Source organism: Nerophis lumbriciformis, linkage group LG31 (assembly GCF_033978685.3).
Source record: "Nerophis lumbriciformis linkage group LG31, RoL_Nlum_v2.1, whole genome shotgun sequence".
In the NCBI taxonomy this organism is placed as follows: domain Eukaryota; kingdom Metazoa; phylum Chordata; class Actinopteri; order Syngnathiformes; family Syngnathidae; genus Nerophis; species Nerophis lumbriciformis.
In genome coordinates this window covers 13,525,198-13,545,120 of record NC_084578.2, presented here as the reverse complement: position 1 = coordinate 13,545,120, position 19,923 = coordinate 13,525,198, and the positions used below count along the sequence as shown (strand labels likewise).

The 19,923-nt window shown below is 39.5% G+C and overlaps 2 protein-coding genes across 2 annotated transcripts in view; both read left to right on the top strand.

Moving 5' to 3' along the window:
* Nucleotides 1-13,517, top strand: part of spegb (striated muscle enriched protein kinase b) — a 76,964-nt gene extending 63,447 nt beyond the window's left edge. The window contains exons 29-39 of the mRNA XM_061926217.2: nt 60-209; nt 322-438; nt 728-895; nt 1,006-1,128; nt 1,582-1,746; nt 4,012-4,813; nt 7,463-7,702; nt 7,774-7,997; nt 8,626-8,701; nt 9,702-9,851; nt 11,371-13,517. Of these exons, the coding sequence (XP_061782201.2) occupies nt 60-209; nt 322-438; nt 728-895; nt 1,006-1,128; nt 1,582-1,746; nt 4,012-4,813; nt 7,463-7,702; nt 7,774-7,997; nt 8,626-8,701; nt 9,702-9,851; nt 11,371-11,617 (2,462 nt within the window). The 3' untranslated portion in view covers nt 11,618-13,517. The remainder of the gene's footprint in view (nt 1-59; nt 210-321; nt 439-727; nt 896-1,005; nt 1,129-1,581; nt 1,747-4,011; nt 4,814-7,462; nt 7,703-7,773; nt 7,998-8,625; nt 8,702-9,701; nt 9,852-11,370) is intronic.
* Nucleotides 13,518-13,885: 368 nt separating this feature from the next.
* LOC133574426 (SPEG neighbor protein-like) lies at nt 13,886-19,347 on the top strand. The gene is made up of 5 exons (XM_061926613.1): nt 13,886-13,962; nt 14,032-14,138; nt 14,636-14,943; nt 15,691-15,832; nt 19,118-19,347. Exons 2-5 carry the CDS (start codon nt 14,032-14,034, stop codon nt 19,254-19,256), a joined length of 696 nt encoding a protein of 231 aa, XP_061782597.1. The 5' UTR covers nt 13,886-13,962; the 3' UTR covers nt 19,257-19,347.
* Nucleotides 19,348-19,923: the final 576 nt, after the last annotated feature.

Sequence of the window (19,923 nt, the reverse complement as noted above, 5' to 3'; positions counted from 1 at the left end):
TTTTGTTACAGTATGTTAGGGTAGTTATAATAAGATTAAAGAGGATTTTTCTTGAATAGGCATTGAAGGGGAGGGAAGATCTCGCTGGGATCGATGGGGTCTGACCAGAGGGAGACGATCCAAGACTGTTTCACAACCTGATATTCCAACGGCTATCTCCAGAGAAGCAAGTTCTATACCATCACGTCAGTACTCTAGACTGGCTTCTGGTATGTCCATATCGATATAATATATTCTTTCAGACACATCGTTTTTTACTCCATTGTGTGTATCAACAAACAATATGAATAATAATCAGCCTGTTAAATCCCTGCTCTGCAGATTTCCCTCCAGTTTTCCACATTAAGCTAAGAGATCACATCCTTCTCGAGGGTGATCCAGTCACACTCAGTTGTTTGCCTGCCGGGAGCCCACACCCACACATCACCTGGATGAAAGGTATCATTACGAACGAAAATGTATTACATACACCTTCACCCTCATTATATGCTGGATAATACAGAGACAAAACTACAATGGCATTCATCTTGTTGGAACATGTTTACGGGTAAATAGTGCTAAAAAGTGTCCAAAGGATTTTAGCTATCTCAATATCAACCATAATTCTATAGTTGTATTACTTTCCTTTGTATGCAATTGGCATTAAATAATTGCATTTTCTTCACTGACCATCAATAATGGTAGTTACAGTAGTAACTAAGCATTGCACCTGTGACTTTGTCTTCAGATAAGAAACCTGTGGAGATAGATGAGAGGATGAACATGATAGCCTGCCCTGATGGCCGACAGCTTCTCATGATCATGCAGACCACCAAAAAGGATGCAGGAGTCTACGAATGTGTTGCAACAAATCCCATAGCCTCTGTTTCTAGCTCTTGCACAATCTCACTTGCACGTAAGACAATACATTATTTATATATATATATATATATATATATATATATATATATATATATTTCATGTCAGTATGCGTATCACACACATTTTCATTCTCATTTAATGAAGGGCTGCCAAACCAACCCGGAACGCCTGAGATTCCTCAAAAGTACAACAACACAGCTTTGGTGCTGTGGAGACCCTCTGACACTACTGCACCTTGCACATATTCTCTGGAGAGAAAAGCAGAGGGTGAGTATTAAAAATGTGTGCTCTACTCCTTTAAAACGAAGATTAAGCGACTAACGTGGGTTATATCTTAGTGTTATTTACAGGGATGACTGATGTACTGTATTTGCTACATAGGTTGTGACCAAACATGAATTTGAAGGGTGGTTTACATAAATAGATCAGAGAAAGCAGATATTGACACTTTCTAGATACAATGAACTGATTTGATTGTTGATATGATGTGATATATTCCCAGTTGTTACCTGTGGATATGGATTTTAATAAAAAACAGGAGCGGTTGCAGAAAACAATTTTCCAGCTGGCAAGGCAAATATGAATATAATGAGCAATTTTGCAAGCCTGATCCACAATTTGTGAATGTCTAATCCTATTTGCATTCATGTTTTTTGAAAACCCTGTGGAGTTTGTTGTTTTATAGCGTCATGAATATGTATTCATCTCTTTGTCCTGCAGGAGAGACAAACTTCTTGATCGTGGCGACAGGGGTGGCCGACTGTTACTACAATGTGGTGGATTTACCAGCAGGGGGCCTCTTCAGATTTAGGGTGGCTTGTGTTAATAAGGCTGGTCAAGGCCCGTACAGCAACCTCTCTGAAGTAGTTCGCCTGGATGCATCAGGTATAGACTGTAGAAATAAGTGCGCCACAGTGTGCATAAAAGTGTATTATATGATGGTAAATTTAGATTCTTAAAAAAAAAAAAAAAAAAAAAGACTATTTTACAATACATTGTGTGAGATAGGCTCCAGCGCCCCCCGCGACCCCAAAGGGAATAAGCGGTAGAAAATGGATGGATGGATGGATGTGTGGTGCTGTGAAATTACGAATTACGGTATTTTTTCTGTGTGATTTTCAAAGTTAAGTTTTCGTAAAAAAGAAAAGTAAAGGAACGATTTGATAAATAAAGCTGTAAGCAAGGCATTAATGTGCAGCACTATTTGGTAGTCTAACATTGTCATATGTTTCTAAACTGTCCATCTAAAGACACATTATATAGTGTTTCAGGTGTTAAATTGTATATTGTTTGTATTGTCTCCAGTAAAATACATTATGTAAGCTCAATGTACATGTCAAAATATGATTTACTTTGTACTAGTGCTGTCAAACAATGTTATTTTTTAATCAGATTAATCACACTTTTTTATTTTTTATTAGGGCTGTCAAATGTTTTTTTTTTTTTTTGTCAAATGTTTAAAAAAAAAAAAATCAATCTGATTACTTTTTGGAATTTGGATTAATCAAATGGGATTACTCACTTGTATAATTCAAATTTGCTCAAGAAAATACCCCAGTATTTGTCAAAATGTCATCCAGAAACATTTTTAAATGTTTTACTTGAATGCATGTCATTTATTTGCACAAAACCTGGTAACAGTTTTATCTAGAGATCTTTCAGGCTGTATTTTGGAGTGAAATTTGCCAGCGAGCACACCTCACTAATTTTCTTACTGACGTATACATTGATCACTGACCATTTAGCGGTTAAGGAAAAAGAGCTTGTACGGCCAAAATAAAATGCATGATTAACCTAAGTCTGTTAATGATTAATGCGATAACTTTTGTGATTAATCACATGAGTTAACTCGTTAATTTTGACTTATCGCAATTAATCGCAGTAAATTACTTTTGTGCATAAACTAAGTTAATTTTTAAAAAAGACCTTGGTATTTTGACACAAATGTAATTGTACTGTCAGAAAATCATACTTTTTACTTGATTGCACATAATTTATTTGTTCAAAACTTGCTAAAAGCTTCATTTAAATTATATTTTGAAAAACGAATTATGCCAGCGAGCATACATGTCAGAGTCTCATTATTATTTTTTTTTACTGACGTATACATTCATCACCGACCATATAGCGGTTAAAGTAAAAGAGCTTGTACGGTCAAAATAAAATGCATGATTAACCTAAGTATGTTCATGATTAATGCGATAATTTTTGTGATTAATCACAAGTTAACGCGTTAATTTTGGCAGCCGTAATGTTGATTTATCGTGATTAATTGTAGTTATTTATGCACATTTGTGCATAAATTAAGTACATTTTTTAAAAGACCCCGGTATTTTTACACAAAGGCAATTTTACTGTCAGAAAATCATACTTTTTACCTGATTGCACATAATTTATTTGTTCAAAACTTGCTAACAATTTGATGTAAAGTATATTTTCAAAAACAATTAGTCTCCTAACTAATTTTTGTACTGACGGATGCATTGACCTGATCACTGACCGTAAAGCGGTGAAGGTAAAAAGCTTGTACGGTCAAAATAAAATGCATGATTAATGCGATAATTTTTGTGATTTTTGATCATTCATTTTGACAGCCATAATCTAGATTTATTGCGATTAATCGCAGTAAATTAATTAAGTGCATAACTAAAATTATTTTTATTAAAGACCTTGGTATTTTGACACAAATGCTATTTTACTGTCAGAAAATCATACTTTTTACTTAATCGCACAGCATTTATTTGTTTAAAACTTGCTAACAGTTTGATATCAAGTATATTTTGAAACACAAGCTATGTCAGCAAGCACACAAGTCAGAGTCTCCTTACCAATCTTTGTACTGACGGATGCATAGACCTGATCACTGACCAGATAAAGGAGCAGGTGCATTTAAAAAAAACGCACCATTAATTTGTGTTTATACATGATTAATGCGATAATTTTTTTGTGATTAATCGCATTAGCCAACACGTTAAATTTGACAGCTCTAAGTAATATGCTGCCATAATTGTTTCTCGTTCATGTCACATATGTTATTGTTATTATGTTATTATTGTATTGAAGATATATTGTTTGGACTAATCAGGTTTGATTTGCGTCCAACCAAATTCTATTATTGACCAATTCTCCTTTCTTCTTTCCTTTCATTAGAACCGGCTGAGTCCAGTGCAACCGTGGTTGTCAAGACTGCAGCTGCCTCAGCTCCTCAACCCCCTGTGGTGATAACGTCATCCATGACGATCCCACCAATGAAACCAGTTCCAAATAAAGCCACGACACATACGTTTTCCCAACAGATCTCTCCCTCCACTGCCGGTCCTGTACAATCGGAAAAATCGGCTTCTCCAAAAATTCCCCAGCCAACTAAGCAAGTTGAGTTGAACACTGCAGCTACAACAACCTCGGTTATTTCAGCCCCTTCTAAGCAAGCTCCTGCTCAGGCCACCACAATCGTGCAAACTACAGCAGGCAAAACAAAGTCCATCCTTAGCATCAGTGTTGGCAAACCCCAAACCAAGCTGAATCCCCCACCTGTTGTCCCACCGAAACCTCAGACTCCAAATAAGGCGTTTGTGTCTATTAGCAATAAAACTCCCTCTCCCTCTCCTGTCCCCACTTTGGGCCCTGTCATCGGAAAACCCATCTCCTCTGTGCCGATGTATGCGCCGGCTGGAAGTACTCATGGCATACAACCTTCTCAATCCACTTGCACAACAATGATCACCACGCCCTCCGCTCCTGCTAGGACCATCTTCCCACCTGTAGTTTTGGTGCAGAGCTTGACACCTGTGGCGCAGGGAGCGGACAGCCGTGGTACCCCATCTGGACGGGTCACCCCAGCGGGCCGGGTAACACCCTCTGGTCGCAGGACGCCGCTTGGCAAGGCTGGAGAGGGATATCTACGCCAGGGAGTCCCACAAAAACCCTACACATTCATGGACGAAAAAGCAAGGTACGAAGAGGTTTAGACTTTAACATAGCTGGAATTTGCAACAAGGTGGTAAAGTGGTCATCACCAGGAGGATCTGGGTTCAAACATCTATTCTAGCAACAATTCTAGTGTTGAATATTTGATGGTTGTGTGATGGGTGATGAGCAAAGGAGATGCCAACGAGGAATCGTCGAACAAAAAGCTTTATTTGAATCAGCTCCAGGAGAAAAAGTATGGTCCGGATTACTGTTCTGCTGCCCTCTTGGAACACTGTGCTTAAATACCTTTCACACGAAGACAGTTACTCTTTGTTGTTCTAGCCTTTGTGCCGGCCAGTTTGGACAACACCCAGTTTATTGCTTGGCCAGTCAGCCTATTTCCTGTGATCAGTTTGAGTCGGACAACCTCCGACTCCTATCCTCTACCCCTATCTGTGGGGGCTTTCTACCAGATGTTGCTAATGTCTTTAATATCTCTCCTAAAATCCAACTGCTGCTGTCATTTAAGTTCCCCAATGTTCTGGGGGCAAAAGCCACCACTCTCTGGAGCGCTTGTGATGGACATGTGCACTTTTGACCTTAGTAGAATAATCCTTTAAAGGATTCAGTGACCAAATACGAACACATGCTACTTCCAATCATATAAAAAAATTGTGTAAGGTATAATTTACCTCACTAGGTTATTTGAATAGAAAACAATTCCCTTTATTGTCATTTTCGTCATAGTTAACAACGAAATTAAGTGCCATCCGTCAGTGCAATACAAAATACTTAAAATACAAATAGTCATAAAAACAGTCACACACACACAGTTCCTCACATTCAAAAAGATTTCAGGTTACAAAAGTTCAATATTTCCAGAACAGAAACGTTTGGCAGTGTTCCGTTCCAGAATTGCACAAAATTCTAGCAGAATCTAACCAGTTCACAGCAGTAGGAAAAAACTGTTTTTAAGTCTGCTTGTTTTTTATTTTTATTGCTTTGTATTGCTGGTGGTAGATGTTCAAAAAGTCTGTGACCAGGATGTAATGTGTCCTTTATTATTTTCACTGTCTTGTTGATGCGGCGCAAACTGTACAGGGCAGAGGCAGCTGGTTATCCTCTGGGCAACTTTAATTACCCTGTGGAGCGCTTTCCTCTGTGCTACTGTGCAGTTGAGTACCACACACACCCAGAGACAGTAGGTGAGGATGACCTCCTTAGAGGCCACCAACCGTTATTTTGCAACAATATCCTCAAAAAGTAAAGTCTCTGCAGGGCTTTCTTCAACTTCTCGGTCATAGGAATCCCTAAGAAACAGACTTCAGGGACCCGCTCCCCGCAGACCCCGTTTTTGTATATTGGCTGAATGTCCTGTTTGTGCTTTCTGAAGTCCGCAATAAGCTTCTTCGTCTTGACTGTATTGAGCAGCAAATTATTGTCTTTACACCCCGCTGGTATTTGCTCTACCTCGTCCCTGTAGTCGGGGAGATGAGTCCTACCACCGTGGTGTCGTCCACAAATTTGGACAGAGTTGCTGCGATGAGTGCGAACACAGACGTGGGTGCAGAGGAAATAGAGCAGGGGGCTCAGAGTACAGCCCTGTGGGGAACCGATACTGAGGCTGAGAGCTGTGGAGGTGTGAGAGCCCACTCTGACACTCTAAGTGCGGTCATTCAGAAAGTATTTAATCCAGCAGCAGGTGGAGTATGTGAGTCTCAAGTCCAACAAGTTGGATATCAGTCTGTGGGGGAGGCTTCTGTTAAACGCAGAGCTGTAATCTATGAAGAGCAGCCATGAATGCGTGCCCTTTCTGGTGTGGCGTGGAGGGCTGTGGCAACGGCATCCTCTGTAGATCTGTTTGTCCTGTATTTTAACTGCTGAGAGTCAAAGGGAATTTGGATTGGTTCTATTGGTTCTACATGTGCCTTGTGATTCATTGGCAACCACTACAGGGTCAGCTCGCTCAGTCAGTTGCTTCGCTAAGAAGAACAGTCTTGGAGAGTTTTAGTGATATCTATCGCCAAGTAGAGTGGTGTCAGTTCATGTTTTATATGAACTGAAATAAACAGTGATCAGCTGAGAAATGTGAACTACATTTTGATAACAGAAATATACACATACATTAACTAAGCTTGCGAGAAAACCAAGTGTATCCCAGAATCATTAGGGTTGCGGCATCCTCTGTAGATCTGTTTGCCCTGTATACAAACTGCTGAGAGTCAAAGGTGGGAGGGAATCTGGATTGGTTCTATCTACATGTGCCTTGTGATTCATTGGCAACCAGTACAGGGTCAGCTCGCTCAAAGTCAGTTGCTTCACTAAAAAGAACTGTCTTTGAGGGTTTTAGTGATATCTATAGCCAAGTAGAGTGGTGTCACTTCATGTTTTTTCTTATAGAAATAAACAGTGATCGGCTGAGAAATGTGAACTACATTTTGATAACAGAAATATATACGTACATTTACTAAGTTTGAAGGAAAACCAAGTGTATGCCAGAATCTTTAGGGTTGCAATCACAGGAAAGGGGAGTCTTCCTTCAACCGTTTGGAACTGCTTTTTTAAATTTCTTGGTAGGTTGAGTTGAGTAATGGTCTTCAGTAAATGCTGAACTGGCTTCCTGTACACTAGCATCACTCGTTTTCTTTTTATTGCTTCAAGTTTTAATGCACTGTCTAATTTCATTACGCAGAGGACGCTTTGGTGTGATTCGGGAGTGTCGGGAAAACGCCACAGGGAGCCTTTTCATGGCCAAGATTGTACCTTACGAAGCTGAAAACAAGCAGGTGGTGCTGCAAGAATATGACATCCTTAAGTCACTGCATCACGACAGAATCATGGCACTGCACGAGGCTTACGTCACACCACGCTACCTGGTGCTTATTTCTGAGTACTGCAGCGGGAAGGAGATTCTGCAAAGCCTCATAGACAGGTTTGTCTCTCCGACTCAACAAGCAACTTTCAGTAATTACGAGTTTCTGTCAACAAGTTTTTCTCTTTCAGGTTCCGTTATTCAGAAGATGATGTGGTCAGCTATATTGTGCAGATCCTCCAGGGTTTGGACTACCTTCATACTAGAAGAATTCTCCACCTGGACATCAAGCCTGAGAACATTATTGTCACGCACATGAACGTCATCAAGATCATTGACTTTGGCAGCGCTCAGAACTTTAACCCACTTTTCCTCAAGCAGTTCAGCCCACCGGTTGGAACACTGGAGTATATGTGTAAGAGCTGCTGTTCTCGTCAGTTGTAAACAATTAAGAAGTCTAAGTAGAACTGTTCACGTTGACGAACCCCCATATAGGATATCCAGTGGCAATGAAATTAGCTGACATGTATTTATCAGTCACACCACACCCACATCAACTATACAAACTTCAAAAACTTAAACTGCAGTTGGACCCAACATTTTTATTTTTTATTGCGAACTACTGCAGATATATCCAATGTGTAAATCACTATAATTTGCAGTGAGGGCTGAATAATTTGGAACGCAATGGTACTCTACTCTATACTGATATTGTTTTTTACTGTTTAATTTGGTCCTAATTCACCAAGGGAACATCAAAGAGCATTTTTCTAGTCCAATGGAAGTCCTTTCTATTCCAGCATGTGCATAATACAAGGCTAATGAAGGAATTAATGAGATTGATGTGGAAAGAATGAGAACACCACTAAAATGAAGAGGTACAGAATCTGTTGACAAACATCAAGTTAAATGTGATAGTGTAATAGTCAGGTGTCCAACTCATGTAATCCAGTAATTCTGGCATAGCAATGATACATAATCAAGTGCACAAAGGGAACGTTATTCATGACAATAATAATGTAATCCACATATTTCCCTTACAGCTCCAGAGATGTTGAAAAGGGATGTGGTGGGACCTCCAGCTGACATCTGGAGCGTGGGAGTAATAACATTCATGATGTAAGTATTGCATTCACAGCTTTCACAAAGCACAATGTACATTATTTGAATATTTGTTGCGACAGATAGGAAGAAATATTTGTTTGTGCATGTGCAATTACCAACAGTTAACATGCATTTTACAGCATTACTACTCGATTGGTGACACAAATTACATACAGTGAAGGAATAAGTATTTGATTTACCCCTTTCAAAGATATAAACGTTTCAAAGTATGTTATGTTCATTATAATCAACAGAAATTAAATATAAAAAAAACAATCAGAAATGACCTAATTAATTGAACTAATTTGTATTTGACTGAGTGAGATAAGTGTTGTATCCCCCACTGTCGGACAACGTGGCTGAGGCGACTGAGTTTGAATCCTGCTACTGTTGTGTCCTTGGGCATGACACTTGGCTTCAATGACCAAGATGCTGAACCAAGACGATAGCTGCCTTCTGCTCCTCAAAAGGATAATGCCGGGACAAATGTTTGCTTGGTCATTGTACAAGTGACAATGAAGATCAACGTCTTCTTCTTCTACTACGATCAGTTGTGTGCAGACCGTGCCAAATTAGTCCTGTCCATTTGGGAAAATATTCCCAATTTCAACTCCTTAAGTGGATGCAAGACACCTACAAAGTTTCAATCAATTCAATTACTCTCTTCTGTTCAAATCTCTCCACCAATTTGGGCAAGACCAAAGTGTTGGCAGAGGGACAAGATTGGAATGTGTTTAATCAGCAAGAAGTCAACTAAGTCTGTTGGAAATGGAAGCAATACAAGTACATGTCCCCCGTGGGGAAGTCATTGATTGATTGAAACTTTTATTAGTAGATTGCACAGTACAGTACATATTCTCACAAAAATATTCAGACTGTTAAAGTTTTTGCTTCATGGCCAAGTGTTTAATATGTTGGCCATACAGTCAGGCGATCAAGAGTTAGAATCTCTATTTAGACAACTCTGTGTGGAGTTTGCATGTTCTCCCCAGCTTTTCTCCTCTTTGTTTTTCAGGCTGAGTGGAAGGTCACCTTTCATGGAAAATGATCCCCAGCAGACTGAAATGAAGATCCAGGCTGCAAAGTTTGACCTCTCTAAACTCTACCAAAATGTGTCCCAAAGTGCCTCACTGTTCCTCAAAAAGATCCTCTGTAGCTACCCTTGGTAGGTTGAATAAGAAGCAATTTTATACGATGACAAGTGAGTTGTTGAAACCAAATAGTAATCATTCCAGTTTATGACTGGACTGTTCAGTTTGTCTGAGAAGATGTTTCGCCTCTCATTCGAGCAGGCTTAATCAGTTCATTCTCATAGACTTCGGCTTTGTTCACACTGCAGGTCAAGTCCGAGTGTTTTGCCCTTATGTGACCTGTATCTGATTTTTTAATGTCAATGTGGACAGTTTAATTCTGAATTTTTCAAAATTGACCCAGGCCTCTGTGAATATAAATCAGATATGTCTGTGATGCGACTGCAAACAATTGTTGAGTGTCTTCGGAATGGTTGAAAGGACAGTGTTCTATGTGGGAGATTGGTTGGTTTGCAGATCACCTCTGTTCAAGGCTGGTTTCTCTCCCTCCCCTTTTAAAATAATCCACCCTCTGTGCCCAAAATCTGTAAATTGTTGTCCTCAAAAGAGTGCTGTTTGTGTTTAAATTGCACACTGCTCTTGTTAGAGTATACATAGTTGGGACTTTGGCAACAGCCTCTATACTAGATCAGAATCAGAATCAGAATCAGAATCAGAATCAGAATCGTTTTATTGCCATTGTTTGAGAACGGGTTCACAAACTAGGAATTTTTCTTGGTGCAATTGTGCAACATAAAACACATATAACACAGGTTTGGTAATAACAAGAGCTGTGACTGAGCTATCAGATCTTGTTATAGACTTAGAATGAATTCTAGGGAGCTACTGTTAGGAGTTATTGTTCATGTGCCTGATGGCCGAGGGGAAAAAACTGTTCAGGTGGCGTAAGGTGTGGGTCTGGATGGACCGTAGTCTCCTGCCTGAGGGAAGAGGGGAGAGTAGTGTGTGTCCAGGGTGAGAAGAGTCAGCTGTGATCCGACCCACACGCCTCCTGGTCCTGTAGGAGAACAAGTCCTGGAGGGATGGGAGCTTCCAGCCAATCACCTTTTCAGATGCGCTGCAGGCGATGCTTATCCTGGACTGTGGCGCTGGGGAACCACACGGTGATGGAGGAGGTCAGGATGGACTCGATGATGGCTGAGTAAAACTGCACCAGCATCTCGGTCGGCACCTTAAGTTTCCTCAGCTGCCGCAGGAAGTACATACTCTGCTGGGCCTTCTGATGGTCGACTCCCACTTGAGGTCTTGGGTGATGGTAGTGCCCAAAAAACGGAAGGAGTCCACGATGGAGACGGGGGTGGGAGAGTCAATCAGGGTGAGGGGGGATGGTGGGGTTGTGACTTTCCTGAAGTTTCCACTGTTTTCTGGGCGTTCAGCTCCAGGTTGTTGTGATCTGACCAATCTTAGTCCATGAGCCTGATCTGATAAAGCCTGCTTGAATGAGAGGCGTTACATCTTCTAAGAAGAACTGAGCAGTCCAGTTGCAATCGATTGAATACCCTAAGGATGCAATGATCTGGATGAATGAGAACATCCATTGACAAAAATGTACCAGTTTAGGTCCAGCTTGACAAATGTTTGCTTCCTCAACAGGGCTCGTGCCTCTATCAAGGAATGCTTGAGTAATTCTTGGCTTCAAGATGCCTACCTGATGCGTCTTCGTAGGCAAACTCTGACCTTTACAACGGTGCGTCTCAAGGAATTTTTGGCAGACCAGCAGCGCAGGCGAGAGGAACTGGCAACCAAACACAAAGTTCTGCTTCGATCTTACCAGAGCTCTCCACAAACCCCGAGCAGTCCAGCCACACCGACTGTGCCAAATTTCCCTGTTCCTCGTTAAAACCAAGCTTGCAACTTGACAGAATGTGAACAGAAAAATCCGCCGGGTCGAGTAAACCCTTCAGGTCAAAGTTGTTGAACTTGGTTGACAAATGGACAAAAAAAATGCCAAGCTGCAAAATGCCTGAATGCATTTATTTTTGAAAGGTAAACTATGTTTGTATCCTCCTGGATGTTACCTCAATGTTTGTAAATTTGGATGCATTTTGGATAAATATTCTTACAACTGGCTACATGTTCACACACAATGACAACACTCAAAAGGCCTCGATTGATTTCATTCAATTTACTTCAAATTTCCCTTTACTGACAACCGAGTGTCTATGCTACCAGTTTTTACACAGAAAAGAAGTGCTTTGGAGATATTCTGAGTTTTCAAATTCTGTTCAAAAGCACATGAAATATATTTGTGGATGCGACACAAGGGCTACTCGGACAAGACTCTTAACAGTAATTCGATTTTCAATCTCAGGAGATTGATTGATTTATACATGGTGTATTTCCAAATATTATTCCACTCAACAGCAGAAGTAAAAAAAAAACACTTTACATATTCAGTTTTCTCCGAGTGAAATGTTCACACTCACTTATATCAGCCGCGGTTTGAGTATATTTATCAGTTTATTCCCGGTCTCTGCATTGTGAAATTTGCATGACATGATTCAAGATATACTTTGTTGTTTCTTCTAAAATGAATAAGTACAAGAAAATACATGACACAAGTGGTATATATCGGAGTACATATTTGCCTTCGGCCATTTTCACAGAAACGCCAAATACTCGGTTGGTTCCAGCTAACTTTGGCTTACTTTCACTGCTAATATTTTGGTGTCATCGAATTATTTCATAATGTTTGTATGGTGTATTTCTAATGATCGTTGTCTTGCAAAACGGAGTGAAAAAATAAAAAAATAAATAGAAAGTAATAAATTATCTGAGGTTTATTTTTGACTGAGATTATTTTATGGTTCTAAATATTGTAACACTTTTGTTCAGTTAATATTGGGCTTTTTCTGCAGTAATTTGACGTTTTGCTTCCGTGTAAAGTCACTATAGGGATATGATTAGACTGAAGAGAGCTCAGCATGACAATGTCATTTTTTTAAGTAACATTTTACACGCCTGTGCGAGCATAAATGATCCTACACAAGTATACCCTGAATACTCAGACAACAGGTTTTTTTCTGAACTGCGATACCCATTTTTGTATACTATCCTTGATGTATTTTGTGAAAAATGTGTTGCAGTGATGAATGTCGCGTACACACACTAGGCCATTCGTACCGTGCTGGTCTAAGGTGCGATTCCTGCTCCCTCTACTGACGTTTGCATTTGTACTTCAACCCGTTTGTCCCATCCCTTCTACAGGAAATTTCCCTGACCTTGTGGATTATTTCCGGTCTTATTTCAAATCATTTAAAATATGCAACATTTTCCATTAACCACGAGCAAGAGGAGTGATCACATGAATTAAATGGCATGTCTTTCTTTGTACGCACACAAAAATATGTGTGAGTCAGTGAGTATGCCGGGGTTTTTATCATTTTTAGTCTTTGTATTTGATTTATTTTCTGGGCTATCATAAATAATTTGCAAAGAGCTATCGGAAAACGGTCATCCTTTGACTTCCATGCCGTGGTCCATATATTCCAAGTGAAATAGGCCCAAGCGCGGTACGATTGGCCAATGTGAGTACGCCCTTAGTCTCATAAAGAAAACATGTTCTCAATTTAATGCAGTGTTTGCAAATATGGCTCATGAATGCGACTTCTCTGTCTGGTTCACATTTGTTAATTTATTGAGTGACTGTTTCGGCTTCTGCTTTTTATTTTGTGAACTGTTTGGGCATGGATACGGGCATGAATGCAGGCTGTGCAATAAAGAAAACATGACAAATATAATCTGTGGAACTGTTCTCCCACAGTAGACTGAATAAACAGTAACTGCAGACCAGTGTTGATGGTGAATACCTTCCAAAGCACCCTCAAAAGAGCAGAGAGAAAAATAATTATATGCATATTTCAAACCCCGGACAATTAACATTCCATTTCCAACATCCATTAACGAAACTATTTGCTGATCCAAGGATTCTCAGGAGTATTTCATACGAAGGCTAAAAAAGGAGAGGAATGTTAATGTAACATTTGTTGTCAGTCTTCAAACAACAAGCACCAGGACTGTGGCGTATTCCCTGATATCCAAAAAAGGCATGCCATGTTTGGAGATGAGAGGCTTAGATGTTACTCCTCCTGACCGTCAAGATATAAGACTCAGTTGTCCCCAAATTCAGTTTCATGACAGTACACCGGATCAAGGAGGAGAGGTGGAAACGACAACATCTGCAGAGTAAGTGAAAACTTCACCAACAACTTCACTGACATTTTGTTTAAAATTGCAACGTTGTCCCTACTGCAGATGTCCAAAGCAAAGGCTCCACCTCCCTCTGGGTGCAATCTGGACATCAACGACCCTCAGGTCCAAGAAGCTGCCGTTCGAATCCAGGCCTCGTATCGCGGCCACAGGTACCAAAATATTCCAGTATTGATAACAATGTCAAATGTTTCTTGTGCCCACGAATCTGCAAAGGTGTTTGGGAGACTAGAATTCGAATAGGTCCAGGCAAAGAACCTGTCCTGATGATAGGGTCATAGACTGCACCGATTTGATTTGCTGAGAAGTATCATGTGGGATGGCTTTATAAAAGCTGTACCGGTCAAAACTTACAATCCAAAAAAGACAGATAGTTACTAACTAAAGATAGTTAGTGATATCTGACATAGACTTTTAGAAACTGTATTGCTTATCCAATGTTACAAATGTATATATTCAGAGTTTTGTAAGTATTTGTAATACTACTCATAAGATTCACAAGACACAGGTTTGAGGGGCCGTAATCTGAAGACTGTACCCTTTCATTGTTAATTTGTCACAAACCGAACCTACAAACATTGACCATTTTGAACGGCATTTTTTGCACAAGTGACTCTCGTTCTGTTTTCTTAATTTCGTCTTCTCAAAGGTCCCAAAAAGAGATGCGGGAGAAAGGCCCTCCTAAGATCTTACAGGAGCTCAAAGATGTGGTTCTTGTTGAAGGCAGTGCAGCAAAGCTGGAGTGCAGAGTTAGCGCTTTCCCAGATCCGTTCATCACCTGGTACAAGGACGGAAAGGAATTAAAGGACGGTCCCAAGTACCGTTACGTTTTCGAAGACCCTGATTTTGTGGCACTGGTGGTTCGAGACGGGGTACTTGCAGATATGGGCAAATATACAGTCAACATCAAGAATCCATTCGGGCAGACATCAGGATTAGCTTGTATTCTAGTGGAAGGTACGTACACTTGCTGTCAAATTAGTATTTGATTTGATTTGCCCTCAAGAGGTTTTTCAAATATCTTTTTCAATGCCAGTTTCCCCGAACTGCTGTAAACAAGTCAGTCTTGAGCCTATTATGTAAAATATATATACACCGTATTTTTCGGAGTATAAGTCGCACTGGAGTATAAGTCGCACCTGCCGAAAATGCACAATAAAGAAGGAAAAAAACATATATGTTATTACTATGAAAAAAACTGCGACTTATAGTCCGAAAAATACGGTACACACATATTATAGTTTGGGGATTATTGTGCCTAAAAGCTATCATGTTTACATTGTGCCACTGTTTTTTTAAGTTTAAAAACAATGAAAATACGCAAAAAAATTTTTATAGACACAGGTGTGAAATTTTGCAGCATATTTTGAACGGGAAAATGTAGCACCATCTGGTGGACTTATATACAATTACAACGTAAAAGCCAGTGGTCAATTGGGATCAAAAGTTACATTTTCGTTGTTTTTTAATTAGATGTGCCACTTTTTTCCGTAACTTTGCTAATATAGGCCAACTTAAGGAACTGATATTACATTTTTCACAAATCTGCCAATTTTAAAGTCCAGTGACTTGAAATAAATCTAGCTAAACTTAAGGTATTTTTTCAACTTGACTTTTATACGTGATAACTATTAAAAGAGGGCTTAGATGTGCTGTTATGCAAGAACCTGTGTACAACGTGTTTATTAAACCGTGGTCTTTTAGTCCCTGCCAAGGTTTCCAAAGGCCCAGAAAACTTGAAGGCCAAGAGGGGAACAACAGTGGTGCTCAAGGCTGACATAAGGGGGGAGCCGCCCCCAGACGTTGCCTGGCTCAAAGACGGAGATGACATTGAAGAAGACGACAGGTATCTGGTTGAACACGCTAAACTAATATCTTCGCTTTTAAAATCAGTTATTGGGTGATTTGATTTTGCGCGACACAGTTAAAAGAACAACCAAACAAACAGGATTGGAAAAAAAGGAGTGTATCGAGATATTAATATCAGTCCGATATCAGCAAAAAACAAGCACAGTGTCGAATCATATCGTTATAAGGTATTAGAACTAGGGATGTCCGATAATGGCTTTTTGCCGATATCCGATATTCCGATATTGTCCAACTCTTTAATTACCGATACCGATATCAACCGATACCGATATCAACCGATATATACAGTCGTGGAATTAACACATTATTATATCTAATTTGGACAACCAGGTATGGTGAAGATAAGGTACTTTAAAAAATAAATAAATAAATAAAATAAAATAAGATAAATAAATTAAAAACAGTTACATAGAAACTAGTAATTATGAAAATTAGTCAAATTAATTGTTAAAGGTTAGTACTATTAGTGGACCAGCAGCACGCACAGTCATGTGTGCTTACGGACTGTATCCCTTGCAGACTGTATTGATATATATTGATATATAATGTAGGAACCAGAAAATTAATAACAGAAAGAAACAACCCTTTTGTGTGAATGAGTGTAAATGGGGGAGGAAGGTTTTTTGGGTTGGTGCACTAATTGTAAGTGTATCTTGTGTTTTTTATGTTGATTTAACAACAACAAAAAAAACAAAAACAAAAACGATACCGATAATAAAAAAAACGATACCGATAATTTCCAATATTACATTTTAACGCATTTAATATCTCAAATTTGGACATTTCCAGTAACAAACTTATCCTCCTTACTGCATCATGAGCTTAACGTAATTACACTCTAATGTCCACTAAGTGTAGCTAAAAACAACATTTACCACTCCACTCAACTGAATTAAAGACGACATAAATCCATTCCAGATAGTTAGTACCGTATTTTCCGGACCATAGGGCACACCGGATTATAAAGCACACTGCAGATGAATGGTCTATTTTCGATCTTTTTCATCGAAAATAGACCATTATTTTTTTTTTTTCTAAATTTAAAACTCTTCCTTGTGGTCTACATCAGTGTTTTTCAACCACTGAGATACAGTCTGGTGTGCCGTGGGAGATTATCTAATTTCACCTATTTGGGTTAAAAATATTTTTTGCAAACCAGTAATTATAGTCTGCAAATGATGTGTTGTTGTTGAGTGTCGGTGCTGTCTAGAGCTCGGCAGAGTAACCGTGTAATACTCTTCCATATCAGTAGGTGGCAGCAGGTAGTTAATTGCTTTGTAGATGTGGGAAACAGCGGTAGGCAGTGTGCAGGTAAAAAGGTATCTAATGCTTAAACCAAAAATAAACAAAAGGTGAGTGCCCCTAAGAAAAGGCATTGAAGCTTAGGGAAGGCTATGCAGAACGAAACTAAAACTGAAGGCTACGAAGTAAACAAAAACAGAATGCTGGACGACAGCAAAGACTTACTGTGGAGCAAAGACGGCGTACACAAAGTACATTCGAACATGCCATGACAATCAACAATGTCCCCACAAAGAACGATTAAAACAACTGAAATATTTTTGATTGCTAAAACAAAGTAGATGTGGGAAATATTGCTCAAAAGGAAAACATGAAACTGCTACAGGAAAATACCAAAAAAAGGAAAAACAGCCACCAAAATAGGAGCGTAGGACAAGAACTAAAACACTACACACAGGAAAACAGCAAAAAAGTCCAAATAAGTCAGGGTGTGATGTGACAGGTGGTGACAGTACACCTACTTTGAGACAAGAGCTATATTGATGCATGCTTGGTTATGGTTTAAAGTCATATCCAACAATTGCGACAAAAACTTTTTACTGTCAACTGAGTTTCGTTTTTTAATGATTTCTGCTGGTGGTGTGCCTCCGCATTTTTTCAACGCAAAAAATGTGCCTTGGCTCAAAAAAGGTTGAAAAACACTGGTCTACATAACATGCAATGGTGGTTCTTTGGTCCAAATGTTGCATAGATTATGTTTTACAGATCATCTTCAAGCCACTTTCTGACAGTCGCTTCAGTCTTATTTACGTGGCTCACCTTCGGCAGCGTCTTCTCCCCGTCATCTTTGTTGTAGCGGTGTAGCGTGCAAGGACGGGAAGGGGAGAAGTGTCAAAAGATGGAGCTAACTGTTTTACTGACATTCAGACTTTACTTCAATCAATAACGGAGCAGCATCTTCTCATCCGTGGCTCACTAGTGCAATAACAACGCCGGACATGTGTCCCGTGAAAAACCGTCCGACCAGAACTCTCTAAGATCTAAAGTTCCTCGGGTGAATAATGTAAACTCACTACACCGGTGTGTTTTAGCGCTTTCATGGCGAGTTTACTGACAGATATAAGTAAGAACTTTACACTACTTTATATTAGGAATGGCAACAGCGGAGGATGACTGTCACATAGCAAGAAGATACAGAAAAAGAAGAAGCTTATCGACTACGATATCGGCACAGACTACAAAGGCGGAGGAGCACAATTTTTCAGGACTTATGCAAATCCCAAATACAGATCAGCAGGTACCAGAAGGTACGAAAAAAAGCTTTTGCATAATATTGTGAAACAAAACGCTAGATAATATGCCTAGCCTTATACACACACCATAATAATACTGGTATGTTGAAGCACAGAACAATCCATCAAGGCTTCATAGCTTACCAAAGTCGTACTAAAACATTTTTATAGATTTTTGACCACCGGGTGTAATGTTCTATATTTTCAATGGAACATATAAAAATATTTATTTGAGTCATATTGCAGTCTACGCGTATCTCTTATGTGTGACTGCCATCATATTGCCGTCAACACATATCTCTTATGTTTGACTGCCATCTACTGGTCACACTTATTATTTCACCATGTACCAAATAAAATAGCTTCGAGGTCGGTAAGCAAAACAAGAAACATTCCGTATATTAGGCGCACCGGGGTATAAGGCGCACTATTGAGTTTTGAGGGGAAACAAATGATTTTAAGCGCGCCTAATAGTCCGGAAATTAGGGTAGTAGATATGTTAGTGTTTTTTGTATTTTACATATTTTTTAAATACATTTTACCTGATCAAGCCGTTTCTAACGTTTTACAATACAAACTATTACAAGTATAAATGTTTCGTTTTAATATTGGATCAATGTCGGAAGTGATTAAGTTGCTTCGGGACACTCCTAGTGATCAGTATGATTAAAACCACCTCATGCATAAAACCACATACTTACTAATTCAGTACTACTATTGTCTTGCAGGGTATTCTATGATGTCGGCGACACCAACACAATTTTGACCATAAAAAAAGCCAAGCTGGCAGATGCTGGAAAGTATGAAGTGTTTGTGGAGAACAGTCTTGGGACTGACCAGTCCTTTGCTCGAGTGGACATCTTCTGAGGAAACCTACACAAATGCAAACACTTTGTTGTCTGATTTAGAGTTTTATTGATGCAATTTCCGCTGACCCAATTATGCTGGGAAATGTACATAAATTAAACTTGAAAAGTACATTTTTTTCTTGTTTTTTGTTTTATTTTCCTTTTCATAAATTGGTTAAAAATTCAGTATATTTACTTTTAATAATGTAAAGGTGTAACTCCGCCAGTTCGGTCCCTGGTTTTTCTGTTACACCAAGGACTGGGATCTGGGTCGCCGGCATGAGAGACGAGCACGCTACCTTAGGAGCTAAAAAGCCCGAGCTACCAACCCGATAGCCAGCACTGCTCTTAAGGCCGTCAGAGAGTGAGGTTTACCTTTGTTATACAGGGTAAACGGTGGTGTATATCTCCTGTTTTAATGAAATTGTCAATGTCAGGTTCAAACACTGATGACATCTATTAAACAAGACAAGAAGCAAAGAATTAAACAGAGACAGAATTACATTTGGCTCAATTGAGGAAAGACGCCTGGACACTGTACCCTTGCACAGTGTCTCACCACTCTCTGGCGAAAGATTGTACGCCTTCTCTTTTATTTGGACATTCCCTGATTACATGGCAACAGCTGTTTCTAAGGGACAGGGGTCGTAAACAGCCATTGCCTTTGGTTACAGAACAGTTCAAAG

Excerpts from the sequence above, each read along its gene's own strand:
- LOC133574426 (XM_061926613.1), top strand. The coding sequence starts at position 14,032 with ATGTCCAAAGCAAAGGCTCCACCTCCCTCTGGGTGCAATCTGGACATC. Across the intron at positions 14,139-14,635 it reads GCCTCGTATCGCGGCCACAG|GTCCCAAAAAGAGATGCGGG; the intron begins GTACCAAAATAT and ends GTCTTCTCAAAG. Across the intron at positions 15,833-19,117 it reads GACATTGAAGAAGACGACAG|GGTATTCTATGATGTCGGCG; the intron begins GTATCTGGTTGA and ends ATTGTCTTGCAG.